General features: G+C 38.7%; 1 protein-coding gene across 1 annotated transcript in view; it reads right to left on the reverse strand.

Moving 5' to 3' along the window:
• Positions 1–276: 276 nt before the first annotated feature.
• Positions 277–14,195, reverse strand: part of usp43a (ubiquitin specific peptidase 43a) — a 111,932-nt gene continuing 98,013 nt past the window's right edge. The window contains exons 12-15 of the mRNA XM_067374086.1: positions 10,707–11,034; positions 9,287–9,445; positions 2,354–2,515; positions 277–2,199 (exon numbers count right to left, since the gene is read on the reverse strand). Of these exons, the coding sequence (XP_067230187.1) occupies positions 1,151–2,199; positions 2,354–2,515; positions 9,287–9,445; positions 10,707–11,034 (1,698 nt within the window). The 3' untranslated portion in view covers positions 277–1,150. The remainder of the gene's footprint in view (positions 2,200–2,353; positions 2,516–9,286; positions 9,446–10,706; positions 11,035–14,195) is intronic.

A 14,195-nucleotide genomic window follows, 5' to 3' on the forward strand; every position in this document is an offset into this window, starting at 1 on the left:
GTTTCCTTTTGTGGTCGATTGATGGAAAAATAAAAAAAGGAAAATGTGTTTGGAACAACTTGGGGGTTCATTTCAGAGTGTACTGTTCTTTAAGTTATGTCTAATACAATGTGTCGCCAACATGCCATCCTTATGTGTGACAGAACACCTAAAGCACACATTTGAGTTTTTTAGTAATTTTATATTTTTAAAAAATAATTTTATAATATGAATTTGTAAATGTATTAATGTTTACTGCATTGATAAAAAAAAAAAAAAAAAAAACTGCCCTGGAAAAATCACTTTCTTAATCAGTATTTTGGTCTTGTGCAGTTAAAATATCTAAATCATTGAAACAAGGTAAATACCAGAGTAATACTTATTAAATGAAGTGCATTCATATCAAACTTGCAATTTACCTGTTGTAAGTATAAAACTAATGAAAATTAGGTTCATGATTAAAACAAGGTGTTAGGAAAATTATACTCAATTCAGCAAATGTTTACTTCGGTAAAGTTTTCTTGTTTTAGTAATGGTTACTATATTCTGAAGTCATATGACAGTTTACTGGAAAACAAGACAACAATACTCAATAAGAGTTGTTTTGCAGAGTGTAAAAGAAAAAAAAAAAAAAAAAGAGTAAACATGAATAAACTATGTTTTAATCTGAAATCATGACTAAATCAGATGGTGCAATAAATTTACTGAAAGTGCAATAACTGACATCTTTGTTAAATGTCATGGAAACCCATGAGAGGTTAGCAGCCAGTCAGTACAATCTGTAGAATCATAAGACATTAAACTGAAAAGTTATATATAGCAATTTCCTTCATGTATTACAGGTGATGAATCTATTAAATGGCACAAGAAAATCAAATCTGAGACAAATCATTTTTCAATTCAAAAGCATAGTGTAGAGACCAGTGTGTAATGTACTTCTAGTGGCAAAACACAATCTAAAAAATAGCTCTGGTTCAGAGGCACTTCATATAAGCAGAAAAAAGTGAACAAAATTATTATCCACTAGTTCCAAATGTATGTGCAACTTCATAATTTGTGTGCTGCCAGGTTTTAGTGATCATTCAAAACGTACTTTTCATACCTTTCATAATTCTTACTTGGGCTTTTAGATATTTGCTACCCTGTTGTGATATTTGGGTGTAGTGAAGCCTCAAAAGCTTGATTCAGGCACTGCCTTCTTTCTTCCCAGTGAATTTGTGCTGTAGCGTGTGCGTTGCAGAGTGTTCTGAGGGCCCCTGTCCCCGTGCGCGCTCTGTGGCTGCGCCACCGATGTGCCATTTCTGTGTAGAGAAGCTGTTCTTCTTAAGCCTAGATCAGCCTTGCTTTGAATATTGGAAGAACTTTGTGACCGTTTGATGTCTGATGACCCATGACTCACCTTGCCATTCGCAAGTTCACCACCGAGTCTGCTACGACTTAGGTTATTGCTATGGGCTTTAGCTTCTGAAGATCTACTATGTGTCCCATTGGAGAGCGAAACTCCAGATGGGCTCTTCACCCCCATATCACCCACTTTCACAGGTTCATTGTCTCGAGACCTCCGAAGTGAGTCCTTCTTCATGAAACCACCTTTGAGGAATGCGAAGACACTATCGTGACGTTTTGTCTCCTGTCCCTTTCTCTGTTTCTCCTCTGGTTGGTCTCGCTCCTTGCCTGGGTCACTCTTCTGTGTGGTTTCCCAGCCGCTTGGACCACTGGAACTAGATTGGATCCCTGCACTAGAGCTCTTTCTGGACTGCGATTGTTCCTGTTTTGATTTTCTGCTGGTCCGTCTAGTCAAAGTCCCATCTTCCCTTGGTCTACTGTTGCTGCTGGGCTGTTGGCCTGTTGCTTTCTCTGAGCTACATCTTTCTTGACCCTGTGGTATTTTGAGATACTCCAGAGGTTCGAGGCTGCTGTGGCTTGAAGATTTGGCTGCAGGTTTTTTCGTATCGTCTTCTTTACTGACTTCTTTATTTGAAGGTCGAGTCATTAGGGCAACAATGGGGTCTTTGGTGCATCTTGGCCTCCTCCCAGACTCTAAATACTCCACTAGCTCTGCAGGAGCTGGGTCAGGAGCTGAGGCAGGTTTGTGGCGGTCTTTGTTTCCAAAGGACCATCGCAGTGGGAGCACTCTGGTCTTGGTGGGACTTTTCATGCTTACGCTACGCCCTTGGATTCCTCGCACGAAAGGTCTGCTTTCGAACCCACCTAAAGACACTGACATTAACACAATATTCAGTGCATGGTGGAAAACACTTGCCCACAACAAAACAAGTAAAGAACTATGATAAAATCTCTGTCAAGAAACGTCCTTTTACCATTTACATTTCTTATTTACAATGACTAAAACAAACTTGTTGGGTAAACTCACCTCTCTTCTCAATTGAGGGCTCATTTTGAAAGACGGGAGACTCTGGGGAGTCTGGGATGGAAGAAGGACATGTTGTGGAAGACCTTGATACCATACTTCCTCTTTTACTGTCACCATTTAAACGGATGAGCCAATGGTCTGACATGGAGGAGCTAGTGGAACCTGTACAAGGAGACAATCATGACTGTTTAGTGGCTAGTCCATGTTTCTCCTAGACAAGGACATAGAGTATGCTGCCCCTTAATTTTTAATAACTAAAATAATGTCCTGTATTATTGTTTCCATGATGACCAATTGACAAATACCCAGTGGCAGCACCTTAGCCACCTGTCAAATTAACTGAAATCAACTCAAAAAATGTCTCAGGTTACATCTGTAAACCATGGTGAAGGGAATGAGACACTGTGTCTGTTTTAAAGATGATATGGGAGCTCTCCTGTGTAATTATATCTGAATCAAATATCCAATGTCATTGGTGCAACGTCACCCTGTGACACATGGCAGTGTACCATGGAAGCTATAAAGGGTACCCGAAACAGCACACTGTCAGCTTCTGATTGGATAAAAGCAAGTCACTCATAGGCATGCAGGAAGTATGGCAAGGCAACACAGCGCCTGAAAGAACTCCAGCACTGAACCAACCGGGCAGTTAACTGGGCCCAACTGGTGTTCTCTGAACCATGAAGTGACGACTCTACACTTCACAGTGTAAAGTTTACTTGTGGAGGGAGCTTGTAGAATTTTAAGATGGTTGCAACCAGAGTTTACGAGTTGGTCCCCCTTAGGGGCCAAACCCAAAGCTTCCACTTCTCTGGCCAGGGGTTATATATTGTGCCCCAGCCTCTAACAGAAGGTCCCTCATGATTGGAATCTTACAAGAGGAGCTGTCCAGGAGAGATAGGAGGTCTAAGAACCAAACCTGGGCTGGCAAGAACGGGGCTACTAACAGCAGACAAACCCCATCCAGGTGAACCCTCTCTAGAACTCCTGGGAGCAGAGCGATTGGGGAAAATGTATACAGACGCAGCCTCTGCCACGTCTGCACCATGGCATCCAGCCCTAATGGAGCTGGATGCATTAGGGAGAACCAGAGTGGACAGTGAACAAGTCCACTTTCACCTGGCCGAACTCCTTCCAAATCAACTTCACCACCTCAGGGTGAAGTGTCTATTCCCTGGGCCTCAGCCCCTGCTTTGAAAGGATGTCTGCTCCCTGTTTGAGGTGACCAGGAATGTACAGTGCCTATAGAAATGACTCATACCATGTGAAAATCTTAACCTTTTGTCACATTACACCCTGGGAAAAAAATAAAATAAAAAAATAAAGTATGTAAAGTCAGTTTTGGAGCTGTATGTACAGATTATAATCCTCATATGCATCAGAGTCTTCCAGGTGTGTTTTTGCATAGCGCAAGCAAGAATGAATGTGGCACTTTTTCAGGAAAGGCTTCTTTCTTTGGCGTAAAGCAAACACAGCACACCACCTTAACACACCATACCTACTGTGAAGCATCGTCTCTTCAATGGGCAAATATTCCCGATCTAGGTGTGCAAAACTAGTACAACAAGGAATTTTGTACCTTCTCCCAGAGGGTAACGGTTCATAGCTGAAATATAGTACATGGGAAAGGTCACTTAAAATCCTTCAAACCTCTTTCAATGTACATTGTACAAAAAGAGACTGACAATTTCATAGTTCGTACAATATATTGTATCATTGTTTTGGATTTTACATTGAGGATTCCGTACCATACCTGACACACTTTAACACTAACACTTTCTAATACAGATTGGTAAAAAAGCAAAAAATTTTCTATCGACACCATAAAACAGTCTACGTAAAAAATACAATCTTTGTGTAAATCGTTCACAGACCCAATGAACATGCGTGTCCCATGTAATATATCTGTCTATATACACACTTAGACACTTGTAAGTCTGCACCTGTGTAACTTCCTGATTGCGAACACACACAGGCATATGGTCTCCAATACCCTTAGGATAAAAAATTATCATCTCTGTTTTCTTTGTGATCACTTTAAAAAAATTAACCTCACACCAATCAATAAATGACGTAATTGCAGAATAAAGAATAGAAGAAGAGTCTTGCTTTTTCAATAAACCTAGAATAGCTGTATCGTCAGAATACTTCCAGAATGTAGTTCCTATTAAAGTGCCAGTACTACAGTATTTCACTTGAGACAGACTATTGCTTATTGCTTAGTATTGATTGCTGAACTAAAATCAAAAAGCAGTTGAGCATAAGCATCTGAAACCTCCAGGTGATTTAAAACTGAATGCATCAAACAATTAATATAATTCCTATAAGCGAACTAAAGTGGATCTAATTGGTTATCATCTACTCTTAACACTGATACCATACACTTCTCACTGCTGACATGAGAGCAATTAGTCTGAAATCATTATTCTCAAGGGGACGAAGTTTTTGGCACAGGAATAATGAGAGACTTTTTCCAAATAGCTGGAACTACTTTGGAGTCAACAGACCTTTGAAATATAGAGCACCAAACTGGGGACAATTCCTCTGCCCAGACTTTTAATAAAAAGGACAAGATACCATCAGAGCCAGCAGATTTCTTCAGACACATGTGTTTAAATAGTCAATGGGGTTGTCAATAAAACAACAAAAGACAAAGAGAAAATCATCCACTGCTTTTGACAGAAAAAACTTTAATACAGTAGCTTTAATAAGAATTAATGTATAATTTAAAGTGAAGTCTATGTAGTGTTTTATTTGTACATTTGTTCCTGTAAAACTGTGAGCTGCCACTGTTAATCTTTATTTTATATTATACAATACACTAGGAATGTAAACAAGTATTTTTTGTTTGTTCTTTTGCTTGGTAAAATAAAGACTATTGCACAAAAATATTTTTTTTTTTTTTCTCCGTAACCTCTTACTGTTCCTGTAAAACACTGATGTGCCAAGCCATCAGAACCAAACCGGAACAAAAACCGTGGTAAAAAAAAACGAGGTGTGTATTGAACCATGGGCTAACTGCATCCCTAGTACACATACTTCAAAAAATTAGACTTAATTTATTTTATTTTCCAGGGTGTAATGTGACAAACGGTAAAGATTTTCACAGGGTATGATGACTTTCTATAGGCACTGTATATTGCTCTCAAGGAGATTAGCTGATCTGGTTTGCCAATCTGCAAATAGTGGCCATGACTGCAGAACCTCCTGATGATTTATGTAGGAGACTACTGATGTGTTGTCTGAGCAGACAAGAACATGATAGCCTCTGATGTCTGGGAGGAAGTACCTCAGTGCTACAAATCAGTACTACGATCTGAGCAGGAGACAGTTGTGCCTATCTATGAAGTACTGGCTGTAAAATCCGGAGTCTCCCTCGGGAATAGGAGTAAATTCTATACCCTCTTTTGCCAAGAGAGATTGAACCTCTTATTCCAGCACCTGATCCTGCTCTGGTCTGACTATCGTGGATAGTACTCCTTTGAATCGATGTTGACAAACTGAATTCTGTATCCTTTTTTTATAATTTGCAGAACCCATTGAGAAATGTTTGGCAGAAGCTTCCACATTGCCAAAAAAATCTGCTAGGGGAATCAGTCTCTCAAGACTGACTGGTGCTCTCTTGGGCTGCTCCCTGGCAGGGGCCTGGCCTTGGCGAGGGATGAGCCTCTGTAAGGCCACCGCTTGCTTTTTAGCCTCCTGGAACCTCTTGAGGACAATGTTGACTGCATCACCAAAGAGACCAGGGGGCAAGAGTGGGGTGTCCATCAGGAAGCCTTTGTCTTTTGCTTTTATGCCTGGGAGGTTCAACCATATGTTTCTCTGTAGCCACCATAACTGCCATGGAGCGGGCAGATGGCACAGCTGTCTCCTTGGTGGCACAAAGAGACCTTTAGAGGGCCTTAAGGGATGATGCAGTCTCACGGGAGAGATAACTCGCAAGCGTCTCTTCAACCCTGGGCCGTAACTCAACTCAGCCCCATAATCCCATGATTTGAGTCCACAGGACTAAAAAGCCTAGTGAAAAATGGCTTGTTCCAGGACCTCAACACCTCAGTGAGGTGGTCCGAAAAGAACAGCAGGCCCTGACGCAGAGGCTGTGATTTACTAGGCATGAAATGTTTGTCTAACTTGTTTTTCTAGCAAACTTCCTGCCTCTCGGTGAGCCACAACCTCCACTAGCTCCTCGCATGCCCACTCCTCAAACTCTCCTGCCTTGATACTGACAATATCCATCTCCTCAGAGTTAGATAATGGCAACATCTGGCACTCACTCGGGGTGGAAGAAGCCGGCTTCCGGATCCCAAGTGAAAGTCCTGGAGCCTGCAGGTGAGAGCTGAGAAAAGCGACAGGCCCGTCTCAAGCTCCATTTGCGACCCCCATGTTCTGAGCTGGACCCGAACCACGAGGGGCAGATACAGATATATACAGATACAAATATTGGCTGCACACCCATACTGAAAATGCTTTTGACGTAAGGCCCTGATATATACATGGCAAATTTCTTTTTCGTTCTTCGTTTAGGGATAAAACGAAGTTCGAAATACGTGAGCTGCGATACACTGTTATCGAACATCTGACGGCAATCACACTGCTGAGAACGGCGTTTAAATGAATACAGTGCTCAGCGTAACTTTGAAAAGTAACATTTTAAACAATATCTCAACGAACACAAACAGTTTCCAAAATGTTGACAAGACTAAGTTTAATATAACATCTGTTTAACTTATAACATGAAAGTAAGGTTAATAATATACTTACTTAGATTACACATTTTTCACTTTTACTCTAATTACGGTGATGCAAAAATGAGTACACCCCACAACGAAAACTACTACATCTAGCACTTTGTATGGCCTCCATGATTTTTAATGACAGCACCAAGTCTTCTAGGCATGGGAATGAACAAGTTGGCAGCATTTTGCAACATCTGTCTTTTTCCATTTTTCAAGAATGACCTCTTTTAGAGACTGGATGCTGGATGGAGAGTGATGCTCAACTCGTCTCTTCAGAATTCCCCATAGGTGTTTGATTGGGTTCAGATCAGGAGACATACTTGGCCACTGAATCACTTTCACCCTGTTCTTCTACAGAAATGTGTTTAAGATCATTGTCATGTTGGAAAAGTGCACGACGCCCAAGGGCACAGATTGATGGTATAGTATAGAGCAGTACATCTGTGAATTCATGATGCCATCAATGAAATGCAGCTCATGCAGCCCCACATAAGAACACTGCCACCACGTTTCACTGTAGGCACCATGCATTCTTCTTTGTATTCCTCACATTCGCGACGCCATACAGTTTTGAAGCCATCAGTTCCAAAAACATTACACTGTAAAAAAAAATCCCAGTAAAATTTACGGTAAAGAACCAGCAGCTGTGGTTGCCAGAATTTTACCGTAAAAAATACAGTAGCAATGTAAAAAAAATTCTGTTAAATTTACGGTAAAATAACATATTTCATTAATTGATATAATGTTAATTTACCAACCTAATGAAGTACTAATATCTGTTTTGTACCTTTATAAGACACTGACAGTCACCAAACACAGTGGTGATAAGAGTCACATGATGAATCAAAGTTCATCACAAGCAGATTTTCCACAAACTGAGGAGGACAACACTAACATATAGAAGGTGCACACAGTGTCATTCACACACACACACTAAACACCATAATGGTAACATGCATGAAATTTTAAAAATGCAATAAACATTAATTCAACAACATTTGATGTAACATAAAACCCTAATGTACATAACTGATTGGGAAAAAATGAGAAAAACTAAGAAGAAACAGAGTTATTTCATTACTGTAAATTTTACAATGAATTGTTATTTTTCACTTCCAAAAACTTAAATGTACCGTTAGATCTATTACAGTTATTCACCGTATATAGTACGGAACCTTTCTGTAAACCAATTGACAGTTTTTCACCGCGGCATTTTTACAGTCTTTTATTGTTAAAATCACGGTCATTTTTTACAGTGTAGCTACAGTATTCTGACTGATAAGTAAAGCTTTGCTGATCTTCTTGTAGCCTTCACCTTTCTGGTGTAAAGAAATTATTTTCTTTCTCAAATGTGACATTTCTCTTCCATGTGGTGCCATTGCTGACAGCATGAAATGGGAAGGGGTTTTAACACCCTTTTATAGTCAACTGTCTGCTGGACACCTGTGTAATTAATAATTAGACTCACCTGTGGTTGAATTCTATTTAAATTAGACATTTGTAGTCTAAAATTTAGCTTTGCTCCAGAGACTTTCGCACGTCCTGATATTGCTGAGTTAGATACGTTCCTGGGTCAACATATTTTGTTGATCCTGGAACAACATTCCAGTCTGAAAATTTAGTCTTAACCCTATTCCTACCCCTAAACCTAACTCTACACATAAGTTATCACAAAAATCAGAGGGAAATAGATAGATGAATAACACTGATGTAGAAGCACCAATTCATGATTTTAAGCCTAAACTTGACTTAATCTGTAAACTTGTCCCTCAAATTGGATTGGTTGATTTGAATGTTGTTCCAGGATCAACAAAGATGTTGACCCAGGAACATGTTGAACTCAGCAAAGTCAGGTTATGCGAGACTTTCAGTGGGGTGTACTCATATTTGCGTCACCCTAATTTGAGTAAAACTGAAAAATGTGTTGTCTAAGTTATATTATTAACCTTACTTTCATGTTATAAGTTAAACAGATGTTATATTAAACTTAGTTCATCAGAAGGACAACTTCATTTTCTACTACTACTTTCTACATTTTCTGCAGCTCTCCAGTGTGTTCATATTTTCACTCGCGGACGTCTGACCTCCACAGATTGAACAGGAGAAATGAAGCAGAAAAGATTTCCACACTTTTCCTGAAAGTTCGCTTTGGTAAGCTGTTTTGAACTCCCAAACCAAACTTTGCTCATTCACTGACCTCTGACTGAACTGTTGGCAGACCAAGGAGGGATGACATTTCTTCTCTGGTAGAACAGGATATATGCCCCTCGTGTGCACAGCTCCTCCTCTGGCACAAGCTCCACGCTGCTATCATCATAACTGTACCAGTGGCCATCCACGGAGTTCCTACAATAGGCTGTTTTGCACATACATATACTGAGTGGTGTGTTCACATCTATTGATTTAAACTTCTGTTCATGTTTTCATTTATTTATGTAGGTTTTCATTACTGGCTCATGCACTGATGAGTTTCTAGGGAACATTTTCCAAAACAAAAATTGCTAAATAAATGTAAATGCATTTTGTATGATGTTGAACTGGTTCGTATCTGAGTAGTCCATAGAAACATAGGCATAACCTTCTTCCCCCAAGATTATTTAAGTTGAAATTTATAATGAATAAATGAGGGAAAGCAAAGTGAAAAAGATAACTAAAAAAGTGTGTGAAAACATCATAAACCATGGGCAAGGACCTCCAAACAAGACAAATCCTCTTGTAAAGGATTCTATACATATGGCATGACTACTGGTATGATTTTTTTCTTTCTTTTTGACTTTTTTTTTCTCCCTTCGGTCTGAAGTTTATATATATATATATATATATATATATATATATATATATATATATATATATATATATATATATATATATATATATATTTTTTTTTTTTTTATATTCCATGATGGCAGAAACAAACTTCCATACAATCAAGGGGCTGTCAATACAATAAATCTAAAAATATCAATAAGATAAAACAATATCTGATTTCATGATTTCTGACTAGTCCTTATAAAGCAGAATGAGACCATAAAATCAATAAATCAGTAATATTAGTAAATGTGAAAAAAAGATTGTATTAAACATATTTAAATGACATTTTAAGTTAACATGTTAACATTGCCAGTTTAAAAATTCCCTTCATAAACCATATCAATATTTAATTTGTGAACATGACATATCTATTGTTACACAAATTATGACTCTCCCTCAGTTGTGCCATTTTCATTATGACTGTATTTAGGATACATAAAATGTTATATTATCGTTAGCATGACAAAAATGAATTTCATTTAATTCCCAAAATGTTTAAAATGCCATTTCTATCATAGAATATTAAACACAATTCATAATTTGAGATTTGATTTGTGGAAATGACACTGCAAAAAAAGCACAAAAATGTCAGAATTCACCTAAAACGCAATGTATAAATGAATTGCAAGACATTGTTAGTCGACAAGAATGTAAGAATGTGTCTGTATAGTTTTATATTACTTAATGAAATCCTCAAGGGCAAAATCACAGAGAGCTGAAGAAACATAAAATACCATTGTGTAACAATAATAAAGAGAAATGTTTTTTAGACCCCCTGCTTCAATCAGAGATCCCAGCACACTCACCGGTATAATGGCCTCCATGCATGCCTCCGTGGTGGTTGCAGACTGCATACAGGTCGTAAAGGAAGTCAGTATCCCCATGTTTCCAAGTTGAAGGCAAAGGGGCCAGATTCTTCATGCTCTGACTGCGTTTCACCACATGGGGTGTCATATCCAGAGCACTCACAGGGAAGCGGATGAGGGTGGACAGCTTGTTTCGCCGTTTGCCCACCTGCCGAAAACGCTTCAGGTGCAGAATGAGGATGTCAGGCAGGGTCCATAAGCTCATCTTCACCATCCCCTGCTGCATCTGCTTGCAGTGAGGGCACTTCCATGCATCGTCTGGTGCCAGCTGCAAGACAAACATTTGCTATGAACAGTCTAATAGGCCTACTCATAAGTGATGCATGTCATAGACAATAAATCAATGTAGTTTGTCTGACACTCCCCATGTAAGATTCATGATCACAGGTATATGAATAACATTTTCCATTTTTTGAAATGCATGCAGAATGCAGTGATTCTCCATTATGAATCAAACCATGCCATTATCTGAACCTGTTTTGTCTCAGTGTGGTGCAGTAAAACATTTATGTTTCAGGAATACACTGCTGAGACAGACTAGAATGCAGTGAACATGCAGAGAGGAAAGAACAACAAGATCTGAATATTTACAGAAGTGGACCATTAGTAATACGTCAGAGGATCGATAATTATTTGTGGAGCCAATCATGATGAGGCAACTCTCAGGGGTTCATGGGTAAGATTTATCATGTTTTGCTTGTCCAGAACAGGCAGTATATAAAGAAGAATGAATTCAGAGTGACCTTCCAAAGAGAGTGAGAGTATGCAGGATGTGAGAGACAAAGACGGTAGGAGGGAAACCAGCTCCATTTGCTCCTCAAGTGGGTTTTGTCTTGAATAATCTTAGAATAAGGAATAGTGATTGGTCCTGCTAATCAAAATGACTAGCACCTTGAACTGCAAGTATAAATTATCTAGGGAACATTTTCTACTGCATTAATCCCCACTAGTGTCAAAAATGACCATTTTTATTTAATATTTTGACTACATGAGTGCATATTTTGTTTCTAACAATTTAAAATAAAGCATGTTGTCCAACTGAATCAATTAATTGAAATAAATTCTCAATCTGGACAGTTATGGCTGTTACATAAAATTAAATCAAAAACTCCTGACATAATAGCAAGATAATTGGTTCAAATCGTAAAGATCCTAACAACATAAATGCTTTATGTAATTGGTTGCTCTTATGTTAGATTGTAGAGCTCTCTACATTGCAAGAGATTTCAATGTAATCACTGTTTCAAAGTTTGTTTGTTTTTTCTTTATATTCAGTCCATATTTTTAGAGCCCCCCCCCCATCAAAACCCACTTCATATACTTAAACATTACAATGATTAGAGCAACAGGCCACTTCAGAGTATTTGCAGAGGCACTACAGAGGCCAACATGAAATATATCAAACGTAACATAACATATATATGTTTGTATGTGTGTGTGTGTGTATATGTACAGTGCTCAGCGTAAATGAGTACACCCCCTTTGAAAAGTAACAGTTTAAACAATCTCTCAATGAACACAAAAACAAATTTCCAAAATGTTGACAAGCCTAAGTTCAATATAACATCTGTTTAAATTATAACATGAAAGTAAGGTTAATAATATAACTTCGATTACACATTTTTCAGTTTTACTCAAATTAGGGTGATGCACCCCACAACAAAAACTACTACATCTAGTACTTTCTATGGCCTCCATGATTGTTAATGATAGCACCAAGTCTTCTAGGCATGGAATGAACAAGTTGGTGACATTTCGCAACATCTATCTTTTTCCATTCTTCAAGAGTTACCTCTTGTAGAGACTGGATGCTGGATGGAGAGTGATGCTCAACTTGTCTCTCCAGAATTCCCCATAGGTGTTTGACTGGGTTCAGATCAAGAGCCACTGAATCACTTTTACCCTCTTCTTCTTCAGAAATCCAACAGTGGCCTTAGTTGTGTGTTTAGGATCATTGTCATGTTGGAAAAGTGCACAGAGTGATGATAGCATCTTCTCTTTCAGTATAGAGCAGCACATCTGTGAATTCATGATGGCATCAATGAAATGCAGCTCCCCGACTCCAGCAGCACTCATGCAGCCCCACATAAGGACACTGCCACCACCATGTTTCATTGTAGGCACCATGCATTTTTGCGACGCCATACAGTTTTGACGCCATCAGCTCCAAAAACATTTATCTTGGTGTCATCACTCCAGAGTATAGAGTCCCAGTAGTCTTCATCTTTGTCAGCATGGGCCCTGGCAAACTCTAGGGAGGCTTTTTTGTGCCTGGGCTTTAGGAAAGGCTTTTTTGCCCATGCATGCCATTCCTCTGCAGTGTACGCCATATTGTGTCATGGGAAATAGTCACCCCAGTTTCGCTTTCTACTTCTTTAGATAACTGCAGTGAACTTGAATGCCGATTTTCTTCAACCCTTCTCATCAGAAGACACTCCTGTCAAGGTGTTAACTTCCGTGGACGACCTGGACGTCTCTGTGAGATGGTTGCAGTTCCATCTTTTTACAATTTTTGTACCACTTTTGCTACAGTTTCTGACTGATAAGTAAAGCTTTGCTGATCTTCTTGTAGCCTTCAACTTTCTGGTGTAAAGAAATTATTTTCTTTCTCAGGTCTTGTGACATTTCTCTTCCATGTGGTGCCATTGCTGACAGCATGTCAGGCTGTCACGGGCCGTCACGGACACGCCCTTCAGTGAAAACTCAAGACCTTCACAATTTAACGCCGCAAAGGCCTTTAGATTAGACTGACCAAATATGATTTTGATCTGATTAAAGCTCTAAGAGGAGTTTGTTAAAGTACAATGTCTGGAAATTGCAAAAACTGCAAAATAAATAAATAAATTGCAGAGATAATTCTAAATATCTTACTTACTGTTGGGTTTTAAGATTTTGCACCAAGGGACGTTTTGAAGGTATTGGGCTGTTAGATGTGTCAACCAAATTTCATTCTTGTACGTGAAATGTAGCGCATTTTATAGCTGGCGCTATCGAGCCATTTTGCCACAACTATTTCTGAAACCCATATCAGGTGTAAATTTTCACCACTTCTGACCTGTGTGCAACGTTTCTTGAGTTTTCGTGCATGTTTAGGCCCTCAAAAAATGCAATTCCTTTTGGAGAAGAAGAATAATTGACTGAGCATTTACAATAGGGTCCTCACACCAATATTACTTGAGCACCAAATCAGCAAATTAGAATAATTTCTGAAGGATCATGTGACAATAAAGACTGATGATAAGAGTGATGATAATGAAAATGCATTCAGGTTTGCCATCACAGGAATACACAGGAATGAAATTTTAATTGCCATTAAAGTGAAATTACTGAACCTAAACATACAAGTTTGAAAAAAATGCTCATTTTAGAAGAATATATATATATATATATATAGATATATATATATATATATATATATATATATATATA

The sequence above is a fragment of the Chanodichthys erythropterus genome, chromosome 21 (genome assembly GCF_024489055.1).
Source record: "Chanodichthys erythropterus isolate Z2021 chromosome 21, ASM2448905v1, whole genome shotgun sequence".
In the NCBI taxonomy this organism is placed as follows: domain Eukaryota; kingdom Metazoa; phylum Chordata; class Actinopteri; order Cypriniformes; family Xenocyprididae; genus Chanodichthys; species Chanodichthys erythropterus.